Source organism: Hippocampus guttulatus, chromosome 4 (assembly GCF_054856545.1).
Source record: "Hippocampus guttulatus isolate MCC_2025c chromosome 4, RoL_Hgut_1.0, whole genome shotgun sequence".
Taxonomy (NCBI): domain Eukaryota; kingdom Metazoa; phylum Chordata; class Actinopteri; order Syngnathiformes; family Syngnathidae; genus Hippocampus; species Hippocampus guttulatus.
This window is the reverse complement of record NC_141264.1, coordinates 13,441,561-13,461,378: the sequence shown is the minus strand read 5'-3', so window position 1 is coordinate 13,461,378 and position 19,818 is coordinate 13,441,561. Positions and strand designations below refer to the sequence as shown.

Genomic DNA, 19,818 nt, shown 5'->3' with positions numbered 1-19,818 from the left:
TTCTTTTGATATTTTGTTGATTATGAGTTACAGCTAAAAAAAAAAAACTCATAATCTCAGAACATTGCATAAAAGCAATCCAAAATGATTTTCAAGATGGAAATTAGGCAGGAATTGGCTGTCTGGAAGGCATTTTTCCAATTGGTTAGTGAATAAATAAAATATGATTCTCACTTTTGGTCTTGAACTACTGAACTACATGAACTTTTATAATGAGATGCACTTGTATATATCTTCCAGGACTACGTATTTCACATATTTTCCCCATTTTCAACCACTTAAAATTGGTATAGTAAGTTAACTAAAAGAATAATCCATATTTGACAAATAAATCATCAATCATTCTGACATTTCCTCAAGTACCCATATGAAGTTTTGGGTATTTTTTTAATCTGCTAATCAACCGATGCCAAACGGTATTGTTGATTTTACACATCCCATCAAGCTCTGGTTGTGCGGTAATCTTCACTTGATGTCTTATGATCACAGCAGCTGCGTGGTCAAGCACGAGCCCTGATCACCTTCGCTGGAATGATTCCCTACAACATGGCTGGAGACACCAATGCCAGACTGGTGCAGATGGAATTGCTGATGAACTGAGATATCACTACACACAGAATCATAAACAACCTGGGGTCGTTTTGGTGACACCCACCGATTACCACACTCTCATTTTCATCATTTCATTTTAATGAGGCAAACATGCTTTGTTTGTGTTTGCATGCGTATCTTGTGTTTCTATCATTAGTTTATATCTTTTGATCCTTTCCCCATTGTACTGTTTCATATTTGTACTGCCAGTTGTTTGGAATTAAAAAAAGTACTTTTCAGTTGTTGTTCTGTTCCGTTCACATTTTTATTTTGCTTGATTTATTCACTGCTTTATTTGGTTGCATGCATTTTGGGTTTCTAGAAAAAGAGATTCTGACATCCTTCTGTGAAATCTCTGGTCAATTTACATTTTTACCATAGCACAGTTTTTTTTTCCCCCACACGAGCCCCAGGCTCAAACATGTTTTACATGCACTCAGTGAGCGAAGCAACATGGTCTATGTTGTTAGCCTCGTGAATAAGTTTTCAAACCGAAGAACTGTTTTTGAAAAACTGTGAATTAGTTTGGAATTATTCATACTCATATCAAGAAGGAAATCTGCGAGTAAAATTGTAAGATATGAAGAATTCGCTATTTTCATTTGTATAGATCTTACAAACATTTGTTGAGGAGGCATAATGCATGTTATCAGTTCTTGCTCTTGGTGTATGAGTGATGGTGACAGACTGACAGTTATTCTTGATCTATTGTAGGACACAGCCATCTTTTTTTTAACAAATTCTGTCCACTAGATGTGTATTTGAATATATAGATGTGTGTGTGTGTGTGTGTGTATATATATATATATATATATATATATATATACATACTGTACATACATACACACAATAGTATTTTGACAGTGTTGAGAGTTATGTGTAATTTGCTGACAGCCTTCATTTTGGGAAGCAGTATCGCGCCTGCTATGTGCTCTACTATTCTGTGTGTTCCATACTCTGTGTCCTTCAGTCTGGCCTGAGAGAACACAGATGGAGGCTCATTCTGTCAGTGCTGCTCCACATATTATACACACGTGAGGTTCACTTGGGGCCACAGACCGACTGAGCCAATAGCCTCAATTATATTCATACTCATGTATTTTTTTTTATGCATAAGCCTGGGTTTAGTTACATCACTTGATTGGCGCCATCCAGCTTGTTCCGCTCGACTGATGCAAGCATCATGCAGCAGCAACTGCAGAAGACGTGTCCCTCAGGTGTGTGTGCCCCAGCTGGTGTTGTGAATCAGGCCGAGGACAGAGACCGCCTACAAGCCGGCTATTTCACAACACCAGGGTGGCACTGCACCACTGCCAACGAGGACCAACTGCAAAAAAAAACCCGACAGATCCACAATTTTGGAATGACCTATATTTTCCTTTTGTGTGTCATATAAAGATTTCAAAAAAGGATAAACTTATTTCTTTTAATGTGTGCGTACTACAATTTTTTCATGGGAGTCAATAAAATGTCACCGACTACTTATTTGACTTTTTTTTTGGTCCTGTCTTACTTGATTTTTCATGTCATTTAAAATCCATCCATTTTCTAATCCGCTTATCCTCACGAGGGTTGCGGGCGTGCTAGAATATATCCCAGCTGTCATCGGGCAGTAGGCGGAGTCCACCCTGAACTGGTTGCCAGGGAATCGCAGGGCACACAAACAATCATTCGCACTTTCCATTACACTGAGGGACGAGTGCTCAATTAACCTGCGATGCATGTTTTTGGAATGTGGGAGGAAACTAGAGTACCTGGAGAAAACCCACACAGGCAGAGGGAGAACATGCAAACTCTGCACAGGAAGGCTGGAGTCGGAATCGAAATCCCACATCTCTGCAGAATAGAACAGATTAGTTCTGTGTAATAATGAAAAATTAAGTGTTAGCAAAACATTAACAGAATTGTTTAATCTATTATTTATCAATGTTATGTAATATAGTGCACACAAATGGAGAAAAATCCAAGGTTTTAATTTTTTTCTAAATTTTATTTAGGGCACACAAGCGCATGATAGTGGAAGATGATGCTTGAGTGTTTCACGCTTGTACTTTGGCCATTGTTGACCTGCAGAGCTGCCTAGTCACTCACTAGCGGTCTATTAATCACAAACTCTTCTGCTCCTGTCACAAACAGATGGAAGACAAGCAATGATGGTGTCTGGGAAAATGGCCCCAAGAGCCTCTGGGCATGTGACACAAAATGTGGCATACATATCCTATGCCCTTGGAATGCTGTCTTTTCCAACCAGAGCCATATGGCGACCTGTCTACTTGTGATACATTCGAAATGCTTCTGTTCAATCTGACAAAAGTGCATCCCGTATCTGGTTACCTAAAAGATTCTCACCTGTTGCTAGTTCTTCTTTGGGCCCCAAAAGGTCAGCCAATCATCATGACAAACTCCTCTGTCTAAAACAGGGGTGTCAAACTCATTTCACATTTTGGGCTGCATACAGGTTCAGTAAATGTCAAGTGGGCCGGACCACTAAAATTATACTATATTCCGCTATAAATAACCAAAATATCATGTCTTTCTTTTGTTTTTGGTATAGTGACGCACAAGAACATTAGGAAAATGTTACAAAACATGTCATGAAACACCTGAGATTTCCTTAGACACATGTGCAATTTACTTTTATTATTCACATATATACATTGCAACTGATCCCACTGATTGTACAAAGGCACAAAACTTTAACAAGTAATTGGTATTGAAAAATATAGTAATCTTAAAATTAAGATGAAACGACATTTATAAAGAAAGGCATTTTTAAACCATTTACACATGTGCATATCAAATTTAAATGCAATCACTGCCAACACTTTACAAACTAAGGAGAAAACAGTGTGCCTCTAACGGATAATCCATGAATAGCATCTTATTAAAAACATGAATTCTGTGTCTTTTATGCATTTTTTTCACTTTTAAATTATCTTGTGGGCCTGATCGAACCTTCTTGGGGGCCGGTTCCCGTCTGCGGGCCGTATGTTTGACACCCCTGGTCTAGCACATTCGGCCAAGTACAGTGGAGGAATGTTAGATTGACTTCCTACTTTTAACCAATCACAGCGAGGCAACGGTGAAACAATGTGGTGTGGAGACATTAGTGGCGACCAAATAGACAGGTATTTTATGTTTCATTAAGTGGTAGAGTGTGCCCTGCTATTGGCTGGCAACCAGATTAGGGTGTACCCCGCCTATTACCCAAAGACAGCTGAGATAGGCTCCAGCACGCACCGCGACCCTCATGAGGATAAACCGATCAGAAAATGGATGGATGGATGGATCAAGTGACATAGGTTGTATGAAAATGGTGTGAAAAAGATTGCTATCTCATGCCTCGGGTGAGTTTGACTTGAGCCCAGGCGGTGGTTTTATTAGTATTGTAATAATTATAGTATTCTGTTAATGGGGTAGGCGGCCCGGTGGTCCAGAGGTTAGCGTGTCGGTTCAATCCCGGCTCCGGCCTCCCTGTATGGAGTTTGCATGTTCTCCCTGGGCCTGTGTGGGTTTTCTCTGGGTACTCCGGCTTCCTCCCACATTCCAAAAACATGCATGGCAGGCTGATTGGACACTCAAAATTGTGCCTAGGTGTCAGTGTGAGGATGGTTATCCGTCTTTGTGTGCCCTGGGATTGGCTAATCGCAGTAGGCGGGGGACATCCATCAGGGTGTCCCCCGCCTACTGCCCGAAGACGGATGGGATAGGCTCCAGCACTCACCACGACCCTTGTGAGAATAAAGCGGATCGAAAAATGGATGGATGGCTGTTAATGGGGTATTTATAATATTTCAAAGGGATTGTGCCTCATTGATTAAGCTAAACTACGTATCAAAAATGCCAGTTTGAATTTAAAATCACTCAATCACATTTTCTCCAGTTTGGTTACATCTTGAGCGCGATAGTATGGCGACATCTAACGGACAAAATTCTAATCACCCACGGGGCAGCTCATCCTTGATTATTTATATGTATTTAAATACATTAAAAAACGATTAAAACATCTTTACAGTGAGTACAACTTGAGCAAAAACAAGTTTCATAACCTTAACTTAAATGGTTATACAAAACAATGAAAGAATATAAAAGTCAAAATGAGCTTAAATTGAGCATGTTTACCGCTACGACAGACCACAGGTGTTTTTAATTGCAGGACGTCCAGTAATGAAGACGGTGACAACTAAACGGCCCCGTTTGACCGTGAATAAAAGCTTTGAAATTAAGCTTTATATGTTTTTTTACGGAAAAAATAGCACAAAAATGACTTTAAACGACTGTCAGGTAGGTGTGAATTTGCCTTATGTGGTACTTTTTTGGGAGGTTAGCTAGCTAGCTAGTTCACCTGGAATGCTAACTAGAATGAGTCATAACATACGACAGTTTTTGAAGTTTAAAATAGAAATATTTCATGTTCACGGCAGTTGGCTGTTATCCTCTTGCTGCTTCTTGGCTTCACGCACCACCAAGTAACAGGTAATTCGTAACTAACGCAAAGTAAGATGTGAAATGAGCATGTTAGCTTGTGCCAATGTGCTATGTATAAGCAGGAATCTGCGACGTGGAGATTTGCGCCACCAACCCAGAAAGGTGCGTCCTGTCTAAAGACGAGAGCACCTGCAAGTGTGTGGAAGGATTTTATGATGACAATTGTGGCAAAGGTAGGCTTGGTTGCGCCTCTCGCCTTTATTTTTGCATGATATCATCATTTGGGCTATAGAAATATATACTCCTGGACATTTGATGTCTCATTAAGAAAATCGGCCTGTTGCTGCGGTACATGAGCTCTTCCTTGGTTCTGGCAGATCTGCCGAGTAAACAGGGGTTTCCGTCTATCTATACAGAAATATGACGGGGGTCTGTTAACTCGAACAGGGTGATATTGTGTAGAAGGCATGTGGCCCATTTTATATTACATTAAGACATGTAATGCATTAAAAAAACAGTCGGTATTCATTTATAATCTCCGAAAAACTGTTTTGGACTGTTAAAATGGTTGATGCTTCGCCAAGCAGAAAATGAATGGCTGTCACATTCAATATGGCGGAGACATCAGCATCCTATTCACTGCTCAGTGTCAACTGTACTGTACCTCCTGAGGAAAAAAAAAACAATCTTTTGCTTTTAAACAGATGCACACATCAAAGTCTTGTGCACCAAGACGTACATGGGAGTCAGAGCACGCGAAGAATTCTTCATGTATTACAACACGCCGGTCACGTCTTTGCACCTGCCCAATAGATCGTGCAAAGCATACAGGGAGGTCATCAACAAAGTTCCGTACTACATGGTCAAGGTAGCAAAAAATGAATACATCGGATGTGGAGGCAAATCGCTTGAGGTGCGTCAGCGCTCCAAAGTGTAATACTGACTGCTATTGAATACGACAGTTGCTCACTTGATCATTTTCATATTTCTTTTCATAGAAAAACTTCACTCATGTCACATACACCCTGAGTCTTCAATCAGAGCCTCAGGCCGTTGGAAACATCATCAGAGATCCCGTCATCAAACTGGATTTTACATGCATCTTTCCATTCATCAGAACAGTCAGCCTGCCTTTTCCAGTTGAACCCATTTCCAGGTTAAATCACTTTCATTTTCATTTCCCATTCTTATTCATAGAGCCATGTGTGTTGCCAAAACGTCCTGGGTTAGCAAATATATGAAAACTAACACGCTTCTGTCAATGTATAATTTGGTTTGAGCAAGCCTTAAACTATAGCATCCTGGCCTTTTTATCAGGCTGTGATTTGTTGCCAGTTGTGCTCGCTCATGACGTGAATGAAGATGTGTGCAAGAGAAAATGGATGATTAGATATAACCCACCTGACAACACTAATGCCTATAGTACCACTGTGGCCCAATTTGGTCTGTAGTCAAGGTCATCTGAATCATTTAATTCACTCTAATCTTTATAAATTTCTACCATTTCTTTGTCATGTTCAGTGGATGGAGCAAGTTTAGTTGTCATGGCGACAGTTTAATCACCTTTGGGGATATTCTATATATCTCATAGCCACTGCTGGCAGTGGCTATGAGGTTATTCATCAATATACAGTTGGAGAGACTTGTGTGCAGAAAGACTACACGTGTTCTAACAGTTTTCAACTGGGTGAGCAATTAATTACCTGACTGAGTTGTGCTTGGCTCACACAAACAGTGAGGCGATGGTGCGTGTCGATGAGCTCGATGCGACCATACAGATGATGTTGTACACGGATCATAGCTACACGACAGCTTTCAGCAGTGCCCCCACTGTTGAGCTGGGGGACCAGGTAGTCTCCAGCTTCACTCTTAATTCTGCCCGTATCACTCTGCATTTTGTTTTGAATATCCTTTGCCATGCGCTCAGGTGTATGTTGAGATCACCGTGACGGAGCCTGCAGACTTTTTCCTCCTTCGCATCAATGACTGCTGGGCCACACAGAGTCAGCAAGCCAATGCCTCGGAGGGATTGGTTCACAGCCTGCTTTTGAATGGGTTAAAACATCTCTGCATTGAAATAATCACGCTTGACTTGTCTCTTCAAAAGTGAACTCGTGTCAATGTGATTGTGACTCCTCTTTCCCGGTGTCTCTGTCAAGGTGTGTGACCGATGACACGGTTGCCTTCCACAGCCTGAGCGAGGGAGAGTCTGGCCTTAATGGGCAGAGCTCCACCATTCACTACAGCTTCGCCATGTTCCGCTTCACAGTAGAGCCACACTTGTTCTATCTGCATTGCACCGTGCAGCTCTGTGACCCAGATGACAGAATATCCTGCACACCTGTGAGCTCCTAACTGTCATCCTAGTGTGTGTGTGTGTGTGTGTGTGTGTGTGTGTGTGTGTGTGTGTGTGGTGGTGGTGGTGGTGGTGGTGGTGGTGGTGGTGGCGGCGGGGGGGGCTGGGAGTTATAGTGAGGAAAAATGCAATGAGAGGATGTCTGTCTTTTTTTTTTTAACTAAAGATGGAGCTTTTGTCTTTATAGAACTGCAAATCCATCACGAAGCGAGAAGCAGTGCGAGTCGACGCTGCCCAAGGGCTGTTGTCATACGGACCCATCAGAATTGAAACACCAAATAAACCTGTGTCTAGTAAGTCACCATTACATCATCACTGCCTACTCTGGTTTTTATTAATTGTTAAGGAGATAACCCAAGATGCATGTGTCCCCCCCTACAGGTGTCGTGACAACGGTGGTGATCCCTGTAGCAGGTGTCTGGGCTGTGGGCTTCATCCTCACCCTCCTCATCGCAGTGGCAAGAGCTGGCAGTAAGAAGATTGTACAAACTGAGCAGCTCTGATGATTTCAATAAAATGTAAAAACATTGTTTGATCCTGCTTATTGTCACCACATGCAGGGCTAAAAATGTCATTTTACACAGGCAAGCACACAACTTGAGATTCTTTTAATTACACTTTTGGATTATTGTCTTCCCCCTTAAAGGTTTCTACTGTTAACCAATGGCAAGATCAGGTTTTGATAACATGCATCAGTGTATACTCTGTAAATATGGACGTTGGCTTCTTTGCATCCATGTCTTGTGAGATGGATCTTCATTGCTTCTACGATACTTGGAAAACCTACTGTACGTGTTATTGCGGAAGGGGATGACAATATCCTTTCTACAAATTTGTGCCCCCTGAGGGGTGGTCTTTCCAAATGTCGGTAAAGAAATAACACCAGAGCTTTATTTTTGCTAAACCCTTTGTCAGTCAAACCTATCAGATTTTCTGTTTGATTTTCCCTTTGAAGTTTATCTATCATTGCACCACTGCCGCTGACTGGCAACCAGTACATGGTGTATCCTGCCTGTTGCCCAAAGTTGGTTGGAACAGGTTTCGGCTCCGAGCTCACCAGCAATTCTAATGGGGACAAGCACTATAGACAATGGGATGGGTGGCTTGAGCAATTTCGAGGAAAAGGTCCACTTTGTTAATCATTATGATAAAAAACCTGTAAAGTCGAGTCGTGAACAAGTCTTGGGAAAATAATTCGGCGTGGGGCTTTTAACGTACAGTGTAGCGCCGCATAATCACGGTTCGGCACCAGAGGATTTGTATCCCATGGTTTTAACATGCCAGCAGTCTAGCTTCATATTGACTTGTATTTTCTTCAGAAGCCAGCAGAGGACGATGTGGGATATCGTAGCCTTTTGCTCTCCACGACAGTTATGCCTTGTTTTTGAGCGGGTGGGCTTCTCAACCTCGGAATTATTTGATCGCATATTCCTTTGTTTTATAGCGACCTCGTCTTTATTTACGAGTATGCTCCACGCGTGAAAGATATTGCCAGGTTTATTTTTACTTCGGCGGTTTTTTTTTTTGCGGCTGCATTATTTTCGTCACAATGAAAGTCAGAGTTCAAGTTGACCTCCCATTTTTGCTTGCAAGTGTGCTGCAGAGAGCAAAGGGAGATCATTGTCAGTTTTGCACTGTTGGGCAACATAAGGACGAAGTGCCATCTTAATTTGGACCACACACACCTCTGGAGTTCTACCAATTTGCTCCAGTTTCACTGTGAAGGTAATCTTTTCTTGAGGTTTTTCAGGTGGCACTGCTTGTCTCAATGTGAGGGGACGTGGAAACTAGCCGCTGTTTTCCTCAATACCTTCCTTGCTGGCAGAAGAGTTCCTTTGTTACAGTACCTCCATCACTCCACAGTGGATCTTCAAAATGATCTCAGCTCAAGAACCCCGATTTCAGATCCTGATCACTTCGGTCTACTTACTTTCTCTGTTCATTGGCAATGCAACGGCGGACGTGCCGGAGCAGGACGACTTCAATGCAGAGGTTAGTTGTGGTCCAGTTTCGTCAATTCTAAGTTGTGTTTTTAACTTGCGTCACGACATTCCAAGCATGCACGCCATTTGACTTTCATACCATTTAACAATTCACTTAGGATTTGCTTGTGGAAAGTGCTGTTCTGGGAGAAAAGCGTAATTACGTCTACCGGTAAATGAATATTTAGGCTACTCTACCAGACTGTACCTCGTAGTCGGAGATCAGTTTGGAAAAATAACAAGCCATATTAATCCGTAAAGGTTGAATCAAGGAAATTTCACCGTTATACTATGGATGATTATCTACAAAGTATTATGCATCTTATTTGTTCCATATATAAGTAAGTGGAGTAATCGATTTTAAAGAAATACTGTATATTTGTTCTCAAGTAAAATATACAATATCAATTTAGGGCAAGGCAAGGCAGCTTTATAGAGCTCATTTCACACACTCACTGTGCTTCACATAATTAAACATACATTTAAAAGCATTTACAATAAACAAAAGTAAAGAAAAAAACAAGAATGCAATGCAAAGAAATAAAAGGTATCTTGCTAAAATTACAAAAAAGATCATACAGTCAAATTAAGACGAATGGAGGTTACCCTTTAATATTACTATAACACCCAACAATGCTTGCATAATTGTACACATGTCCACTCATGAAGATGAGGTTGTGTTTGACTCTTCCCATTTAACAATTCATAGTCACATCAGACAACCGCTTTGCCTTAGAGTAAGGCCAAAAAAGGGTCAAACGTTGCAAGTAACGTGTAGGGCATTTTAACTAAACTTAATTGCTCATCTGTGCTCATATTGGTGGATAATAAGTAGTCACCCCAGTCTCGAGGTAAACCTGCACTATCATGCCGTCTATGCATAATATTTCAGGTCCATGTGCTCAGATTAGTTTATGTGTGCTGTATATGTGCTGCTGCTTCCATGCTGTGCACAGTGTGCATTAGATTTTGAGTCCTGTGACTCTGCCATGTCAAGGAAACGCTTGCTGTGCTGCTTTTAAGCCCCATGGAGGTTGTTTTTAAAAAGGCACGTCTAAAAAGACAGGAGCAGTCGTCCTGCTTCCTTAACTACGTGGCTTCACGTGCTGCAGCGGACTGTCAGTGAACTCCTGGTCCTCGATGAGCATGACCACAGAGGTGCCCAAGCACAATTGAGGAATGTTTTCATTTGTTTGCTTAACATCTGTGTACATCCTTTTTTTGGCAGTCACTGCAGCGAAGGCGCAGGAATGCGTTGATATTATTAGAGACCATCTGGTTTCTATCTGTTTTCTTTTTCCTCTTCGGATTGTCCAGTTATTAAGTAATGGCTGCGTTCCCAGATTAACATTGTTGCTGATGGCTTGCTTTTATCACCTTGCAGGCGTGGCTTCGTCAGTTTGGCTACCTGTCCCAAGCCAGCAGGCAAATGTCCACTATGCAGTCAGCCCAGATCCTGTCCCAAGCAATAAGTGACATGCAGCGTTTCTACGGCTTGGAGGTGACCGGCAAGTCAGATGCCGCCACTGTCATGTAAGATCCCTATTTGTGCCTGTATCGGGTGGCTGTCTTCTCAAAGACTTTCATTCCAAACAGTGGCCACAAACTAATTCCAGACATCTCGTGGCACCCACTTTTATACTAGTCTTGTAATGGAGAGGTTTTACAGTGAAATGCCACATTTTGAATTGTATTTTGTGCAACACTGATTGGCAGTGTACCCAGATCATGGATTTGTTGCCATTGTTTTTCCATCAACTGCAGTTGATGTTACATAAAGGCAATTACACATATACAGTAATCCCTCGTTTATTGCGGTTAATGGGGATCAAAACCATCCGCGATAAACGAAAGTCCGCGAAGTAGCGACCAATTAACATATACAGGTAAAAAATATATATATACAGGTATATATTTATATATAGTCCGCAAATGGTCCGCGAGAAGCTGCAAAACAACAGCGAGTCACATAGAGCAACATATACAGTACTGTACTCCATGTATATAAAAAAAAAAAGCATATGTTTGAAAAAATCCGCGATGCACTGAAGCCGCGATAAACGAACCGCGAAGTAGCGAGGGATCACTGTAGTGCTTAGGTGGGTGTGAAAGTAGTATTTCAATCACCTCCATTCTGATAAATAAGTCAGTCATTAAAAAGAAATACAAAGCAGAATACAGTAATGGATTAAATGACTACTATTATTCCATCCATTTTATATTCTGCTTCTCTTCTTCAGAGTTGCGGGGGGTGGGGGGTGGATTGCTGGAGCCCATCCAAACTGACTTCGGGCCAAAGGCAGACTACATCCTGGATTGGTGGCCCGTTTAATCAGAGGGCACATTGAGACTGACAACCATTCACATTTACATGTACATTGTCACTGAACCCAGGCTGCCAGCATGGAAGTCAGGCGAATGTACTCATTTGATGCGTTGATTAATTTTTATTTACATCAAATAGTAATGGCCCATCATGTATTGATGCAAGCTAAATATAAACAAGAACATAAGAAATTTTGGGGGCAGATTAAGTACGGAACATAGCCAGGTTTATGTCCTCTTTTGCTATTTTTCATTTATTTCAAGTCAAGTAAAATATATTTGTATAGTCCTTGATCACAAAGGAGTCTCAAAGGGCCTCACAAGCCCACGAGCTTAACTCCACAGGAGGGCAAGGATTAAAAAACAAACATCTGGGGAAGAATAACAAACCTTGAGAAGAAGGACCTGCAGAATGGGGCAATCCCCCTTCCAGGATGACCAGGCTGCAAAGGATGCAGCGTGGGCATCATGTTTGTTAGAAGAGTGTGAGTCCATTTAATAAGATAAAGCATTGCAGGAAGACTCCTTCACGTTAACGGGTCCTTCTCAAAACCCGGCCAGGTTGGTCAATGCGGACATTTCCATTGTATCACCTCGGCGGAATTGGTTCACCTCAGATTTTGTCTAAATCCATCTGTGCAGAATCTGTACAGCGACATCCAATTCGGGCATCGTCACCTTGCCAGTCATAATGCTGTTTTCCCATTCAGTAGTTATCTAACAGGGCAGCACGTCAAATTAATGGTTAGCACATCTGACGTACAGTCGAGAAAGGTCTCTAGCTCGAATCTTGAATGTGTGCAATTTGCATATGCTCCCTGTGCTTGTGTGGATTTTCTCCAGGGTACTCCGGCTTCCTCCCACATTCGAAAAAATGTATGTTAAGTTCAATGAAGACTCAAAATTGTCCATATGTGTGAATGTGAATGGTTGTTTAAGGATCCCTGTGATTGAGTCTCAGTGCCATTTGGGTCCTGTGTATAAATTGATTCCTTCAGAGTCATTTGTAAAGTCTCATTTTTGTTCGAGTTTTGTTCTCACTTCCACAGGTTAAAATGATGCACTAATGTCCAGCTAAAATCGGTTCATGTCATGTATGTGTGTGCTATCTCTGCCTTTGTAGGGCCATGCGTCGACCTCGATGTGGTCTGCCAGACAAAAAAGTCGATCTGGATGATGGCACGAGAAGGAGACGCTACGCTGTTACTGGACAACGGTGGGACAAGGACCACATCTCCTACAGGTATACTGCACGAACACACATACCTATTAAGTGCAATGCATCGACCATGAAATACATTTCTATGTATCAGTATATTGGACCAGCACATCCCGCACTCCCTGGGAGCGCAGAAGACCTATGATGCGATCCGCAGAGCTTTTGACGTGTGGCAAACGGCCACTGCGCTGACCTTCCAAGAACTACCGGCTCAGCATGGCAACAGCAGCCAGGCTCAGCTCGCGGACATCCTGTTGTTGTTTGCCTCTGGTTTCCATGGCGACATGTCCTTGTTTGATGGCGAGGGGGGCTCACTGGCCCATGCCTTCTACCCCGGGCCTGCAATGGGCGGGGATACACACTTTGATGCAGATGAGCCTTGGACTTTGGACAGTCCAAACCACCAAGGTTAGCGGGTTGCTTTTATTTTATGTTTTCAAACCAGTAGAGCAAGCTAATGGTATGCATGGTGTTTAGCATGTCTGCCTCCCAATTCTCCCTCACAGGGTTTTGGTCTCTGAAATTACTCAATTTTTATTTTAGCGTTTGTGCAAACCCCATTTGCACCCCATTATTCATTTACTTTGTGTATAATTCAACTCCTTGCTCCTCTTTCATCCTGTGGCACATTTCATATGCGTCATCTCAACATAATAATTGTTAACTGTGACATCCTGTGAATTCAATAAATCCCTATGCATTTACACATAATTTTGATCCTTTGATCCTCCTTCATGCTACAGGTATTGACCTCTTCCTTGTTGCGGTGCACGAGCTTGGTCATGCTTTAGGTCTGGAGCACTCTGACAACCCCAACGCCATTATGGCTCCTTTGTACCAGTGGATTCACACGCACAACTTCACACTGCACGAGGATGACATCCAGGGAATACAGCACATATATGGTGAGGGGCTCATGCTTTAATTTTGTCTTCAGTGTCCAAAAAACATGTAGAAATGACTACTTACAGTACTCTCCACTTAAATATTTGGAACATGGAGCGTATACCGTTTTGTGAAGATACATTTAAATATTTCATCATTTGCATTATTATCCCTTTTATATGGTTATTCAATGAACAAATCAGGATGTGATTTCACTCATATGTACAATCACGTTTTTGTTGCTTAAATTACTCATCATTGGCTGACACTGCAAGAGGGTGCAGTTTTATGTGCCACCGGTGACATTCAAGCGATGGTTTCCTGTTATAAAACTTTGTCATCTACAAGGTCATATGGGTTGAGAAAACATGTGAAAGAAGAATGTCAAGTATTTTCAGCCCCCAAAAAACGGATAAGGTAAAGAGAATGCTAAGCCGTATTGATTTGATATAACAAGTAGAGGCAACACGTGTTTGCATACTAACGAACAAAGTATGTAAGAACATCAATTGTTTGTACTCATTATATAACAGTGTTTTCCTCTCCTAGCAACCAGTGTGGCAGCTTTTTCCTTAAAGTAGTCACAGTCAATTAAGTTGTGGAAAAGTGGTTGTTCAGTCTTTCAGTGTGTGAGGACTTTTTTACTCTTCTAGGTCCCCCTCGCATTACTGAGGCTCCTTCCACCTCTGGTGGTGATCCGGAACGTGCATTACTCACCTCCCCTTCTCCCCCGGAAGACGAACCCACCCACCCCCCCCCGACTGATGCCGAACCGAAAATCCCGAGCACAACTGAAGGAAGCCCACATGTCACGCACAAACCCGAACCAACCTTTGCCCCGATCACGCATGCCGTAATCCCTACCACCTCCCATCCTGATCCCGAATTCACGCCACCCTTCAGAAAAGACGTGCCCCGCCCTCCACCTACTCGCCGCCCTCCCAAGCAGCCGGATAACAAGGCCCCTGATATCTGTGATGGGGACTTTGACACTGTGACCCTTCTAAGGGGGGAGATGTTTGTGTTCAAGGTAAGACAAATAAAACGTTTGGATTGGTAAAATCTGTATACAATGATCAAAATATAACTTTTTACCTCATCTGAGAGAAAGAATCATTTTCCTTCAACTCGCACAACTAAACCGAAATGCCAGGCAGGTACATGCGAAAATCTGGTAAGCAGTGACATCAAGTATTGTTTGGTCATATGTGCAGGGTCGCTGGTTTTGGCGTGTGCGTAGGAACCGGGTCCTGGACAACTATCCCATGCCGATATCTGTCTTTTGGGCTGGTCTTCCCGACAACATTGATGCAGCTTATGAACGCCATGATGGCAAATTTGTCTTCTTTAAAGGTACATTCTCTGTCGTATCATCGTCTTAGTTTATGCAGTGTGCACTTAACTCTTTTATGAGCATATTCTGTCCTTTAGCAATTTACTAAAAGCACTCGACCAATGTTTTTCTTCTGCGAAATCTTGTCCGGCAGGGCGAAGCCAGCAAGGAGCCGTTTAATTAAATGCTTCTCGATAAAGACAACATTGGCAGTGATATTCAAATCTGTGCGTGGATTTAAAGGATATAGTGCAAACTCAGCATTTTTCTCTTGCCAAGCCTGAATTCAAAAGATATTACAGTAATTCAATCTTGCCAGTCATTGATGCAATACTTACTGCATTTCAATTCCATACATTAACAATAAGTTACTGTAACCAACAATAAGCACTGAGCTGTCAATGTGGGGACAGTGTTTTTCTTCCACACCGCTTCAACATTCTGTCATTTTGGCATATCTGACACTTGGTCACATGTAGCTACGGCCGCATTGCCGACACTATACTGTATGTGTATGTTGGTGTGTTACAAGTTTAGTCGATGTCATTAATGACGTCGACGGCACCGCTTGGCAGCTGTTGCTGGCTCGGTCCAGACTCCCAAACGGCCTCGTGAGAGAGAACAGATTTCATCAGCCCTCGCTCCATTGCAGTACATGTGCACAGTGTTCACCGTTATAATCAGACTTTGTAATAAAGAGTTTTCAGATTTTTCAATATTTTTCTCAGTTTGTAAGCACAATGAGAGAGTCTTGCTCTTCCTTCTTCATGAAACTTGTTACAGCATCTCCCCAAAATTCAAATGAAAGCTGTCTCTCAAACTGGCTACGATATAGACTACCAGGGCAATAGTATTGGGGCACACCTCCTAATCAATCGTTTGATCAATCAGGGAATCATTTTGGGGTTCTTGGAACCGGGATTAATTGCACAAATGCATTTGGAGATTTCGGAAAAGAAGTATTCAGAGAAAGAAGCACCAGGTGACCCCTCTTTTTAAATTTGATGTGATGTATTTCCCCCCTCTGCAGATGATCAATACTGGGTGTTCAGAGAAGCGGATGTATTGCCAGGATACCCGCAGCCCATTCGGGAATATGGTCAAGGAGTTCCGGCTCACGGCATCGACACGGCAGTTTGGTGGGAGCCAAACGGATACACCTACTTTTTCTCTGATGACCGGTATTTGACACACAATCCCGTTTAAGACTTCCGCATGCAAATGAGCTAGTTTACCAGTTTTAATCTGCATAAATATCTGTCCGTGTAGATACTGGAGATTCAATGAGGAGACCCGTAAAGCGGACAGAGACTTCCCAAAACCAATCAGTAGATGGGGAAAGATCCCTCCCTCACCCAAAGGAGCCTTCCTCAGTGATGATGGCGGTAAATGATTAACTGGATGGGATTTAAAAAAGGAACGACAGCTTCAATCCATAACAAATACAGACAAGTCCAAAAGTAGTTAGGGCAACAAGAGGCGTTGTCAGGGAGGGAATCAAAAGTGCTACGGCGTAGTGTTGAATGTCAATGGAGATTGCTTAGGCTGGTGCGAGTGGAGCAAGGAAAAGGGCAAGACGGGGGAAGAATGAGCTCTCTGGTTTGAGGGCTTGCCAGTGCTTCACTTTGGAAATTAGATTTGCGGCAGCACTGCTGTAAATGCACCGAGCGGATCTGGAGCCCATTTGAAGGATTCAAGTGGTTAAGAGCGCATTTAAACCAACACATCACATGTAATTATTTTAATACTGATGTCAAATATTACTGCTTGAATTCAACCTATTGATTATTTTACAAGTATGAGATAGTCATGGAAAATGATTCCTGTTCGTTGACGTGTTTCACGTTTGCCTTCTTCTCGTCGATGACGGTTAATCCGAATTAGATTGATTGATTACATGAAATTATTTTCGGCATTATATATTTTAAAATTAATCGGCCAGTTAATTGACAATAAGTCCTTTTTTTTAAACCCTGCCACAAAAAGACAGGCTAGGACTCAAAAAACTTGGTGGGCCCTAGTTTTTGCTTAGCATGGTTGTACTCCAGCTTCCTCCTGCGTCTAAAAAAAGCTGGTTAGTTTAACTGAAGACTGTGTGTATATCCATACTGTATGTCGGAATCTGCGTGTGACTGAAACCATTTTAATGTTTAATCCCCTCCTCACATTCTTACACGTACATTCCTCGACTAATTAATGGATAATTACTTTTGAAATCAGAGAGATAACCTTTTGTTCAACTGTTGTTCAAGTTACTGTAAAATGGGATTTTGGTACAAATTTTTCATGCAAGTTGACACACTTGATTTGCTTTCGCGGGCCCCATAAAATGATGTGGCAAGCCAGATTTGGTCCCTGTGCCTTGAGTTTGAGAACCGTGATCTACAGTATATATGCCTTGCGATTGTCTTGGGACAAGTCCAGGGTGTAACCTGCCTCTTACCCAAAGTTGGCTGAGATATTAAATCTGATTTGAGTTTTATTATTCACATCAACTTTGTAACAGACGTACACAGGCCTGATAAATAGTCACACAAACACAAAATGCCATTTGTGTCTCTTGCAGCATACACCTATTTCTACAAAGGCACCAATTACTGGCGGTTTGACAACCACAAGACAGTAGCAGACAAAGGCTACCCGCGCTCCATCCTCAAGGATTTCATGGGCTGTGTGGGCATCCCGGAGCCTCCGCCAGACCCAGACATCCAGCCCAAAGCTGAAGATAAACCCGCAAAGCCTTCAGACAGAGGAGATGAGGAACGCAAAGATGTGGACCGTGGGAAAGACGACGAAACTGCACCCGAAAAAGATGACGACGGCCCAGAAGTAGATGAGGATGACAAAGACGTGAACGTGGTGGTGACGGTGGCAGACAATGGATCCAAGGTCATGACCTTGATCATGGTGGTGGTGCCTCTGGTGCTCATCCTGTGTATCCTGGTCCTTATCTTTGCCATCCTCAGGACTCTGCAGAACAAAGAGACCCCCAGGGCTCTGGTGCACTGCAAGCGTTCACTGCAGGACTGGGTGTGAGGCACACAATTTTTTTTTCTGCACTATTTTGGTAGGAAGATTGTTTTATGCAGGGCTAAATATAGCCATGCATAATAACGAACAACCTGTGAGGTGGTTACAATAGTGCCTGTGGAGCTAGTTCACAATTTTCTCGTGCCTTTGTACTCTTCATTAGATCCCTTTTTTTCAGCTGCCATAGCCTTAGTGTGAAAGACACATGGCGCAATAGCAATTGACTGTTTTCAATCATTTGTTGCGATACAGAGATTCGGTCAGTGTTGTCAGATGTTTTTCTCAATGAGTCCGCAATGATCACAGATCTTTTTAAGGCCAGACAATTGCACTTGTTGTTTCCCTACTTTGTTGTTGTTTTGCTGCTGTTGCTTCCTTGCAGATGTCTTTGTGTGCGTGCGCATGCATGCAAAAGCATTCCCAAGTGTACGCACACGAGCCGGGGTCGTCCTCCGAGCAGCGCAGGAATGTTAGACAACACATGCCCAAACATCACATGATCTCAAATGCCGCTGAAGAGAGAAGACACGTTTAGAGACCACTTACACAGGCACATAATACAGTACACGTTTTTTTGCACTCAGACTCCCGGGCTCCAGCCTCCACTCCTCCCACCAAGATCACTATTTAGACTCCACCACTAAATGAACAATTTCAGCTGAGTTCTACTGTGGCATCGTATGTGCCGAGGCTGCATTGAGAATCACTTTGTGGTATTTAATAAATCACTCCTTTTCTCTAACTTAAAGCAAAAGTGAATTCTGCAGCCATTACAATTCAGTGTTCCGTGTGTGGCGAATAAAGAAGAAAAGGCTTTGGTTTCCATTTGGCCAACATGCTGCAGATTTAGTCGTATCAAGGCATGAAGAAGGGAGAGAGAAATGTAAAAGAAGAAATAAAAATGTTGAGGAAATGAGAGAGAATGAGATGAGGGTGAAGTGAAGGGTCGGCCAGATTCTTTTTTCCTTGGAATAGGAGGCGTGAGGGAAGGAAAGAAAGAAAGAGGGAGGAGCAGCGCTGGCGTTGTGCCTCTTGACCTACATGATTCAAATCCCACTCCTCTTTTTTCCAGTTTGTTGCCATTAGCAGGAGATGACTTCCTCTCCCAACTCCTCCCTTCCTCTTGCATCTTTCTGTCCACTTTTCTGCAAATTCCCAGTCTCACGCTACTTTTTTTGTCCCACATGTATTCATTTTCAGATTTTGTTCTTCCCTGTGAAAAGCCAAAAATCACTGACTCCACTCATTCACATTTGCTTTCCGTGGATTCTTCCCTATGCATTGATTTTTTTAAACTAAAAATTTGTAGTGTTGTACGTATGACCAGTCGTATATTCCAAAAGTGTTCATGCATGCAGAGCATGTTGTGTGTTGGGGCCTGCACGCTCCTGTGTGGACTTTGTTCGAAAATTGACAATAAAATTCACCGGTAAAAACAGAAGGATGCCATTAGGTTTTTTTCACCCCTTTCCTCACATATGTTTGTTATTAACTGCAAGGGTTTCTTACCAGGGCTTCTTCAGCCTGGATTATATTTTTCCACCACAAGAGAGAGCCCTTTCTACAAAGTGACCTAATCCATATGGCAATAAACTACACGGTGTTTTCTATCAGACTAAATGACTACAAATTCATTTTTTATTTATTTATTTTTTAGCCGGACTATCGA

General features: G+C 42.4%; 3 protein-coding genes across 5 annotated transcripts in view; all 3 read left to right on the top strand.

Annotated features, from left to right (window-relative positions):
- The window catches only part of nup93 (nucleoporin 93), a 28,607-nt gene extending 26,535 nt beyond the window's left edge, over positions 1 to 2,072 (top strand). For 2 of the 3 annotated variants that reach the window (XM_086109376.1, XM_086109379.1), the window contains one exon: positions 490 to 2,072. In XM_086109376.1, coding sequence (XP_085965502.1) covers positions 490 to 600 — 111 coding nt within the window. In that variant the 3' untranslated portion in view covers positions 601 to 2,072. The remainder of the gene's footprint in view (positions 1 to 489) is intronic. The other variant, XM_086109378.1, reaches the window with a different exon arrangement.
- A 1,744-nt stretch (positions 2,073 to 3,816) lies between these two features.
- zpd (zona pellucida glycoprotein d) lies at positions 3,817 to 7,878 on the top strand. Its single transcript, XM_086109237.1, has 10 exons — positions 3,817 to 3,938; positions 5,016 to 5,067; positions 5,142 to 5,252; positions 5,724 to 5,932; positions 6,018 to 6,175; positions 6,755 to 6,869; positions 6,947 to 7,074; positions 7,179 to 7,362; positions 7,563 to 7,668; positions 7,757 to 7,878. The coding sequence occupies exons 1-10, from the start codon at positions 3,930 to 3,932 to the stop codon at positions 7,876 to 7,878; spliced, it is 1,194 nt and encodes a 397-aa protein (XP_085965363.1). The 5' UTR covers positions 3,817 to 3,929.
- An 882-nt stretch (positions 7,879 to 8,760) lies between these two features.
- On the top strand, positions 8,761 to 19,590 carry mmp15a (matrix metallopeptidase 15a). Its single transcript, XM_086109236.1, has 11 exons — positions 8,761 to 9,100; positions 9,239 to 9,367; positions 10,742 to 10,890; positions 12,806 to 12,925; positions 12,996 to 13,309; positions 13,645 to 13,806; positions 14,440 to 14,816; positions 15,001 to 15,139; positions 16,150 to 16,300; positions 16,389 to 16,504; positions 17,686 to 19,590. Exons 2-11 carry the CDS (start codon positions 9,251 to 9,253, stop codon positions 18,153 to 18,155), a joined length of 2,115 nt encoding a protein of 704 aa, XP_085965362.1. The 5' UTR covers positions 8,761 to 9,100; positions 9,239 to 9,250; the 3' UTR covers positions 18,156 to 19,590.
- The last annotated feature ends 228 nt before the right edge of the window (positions 19,591 to 19,818 follow it).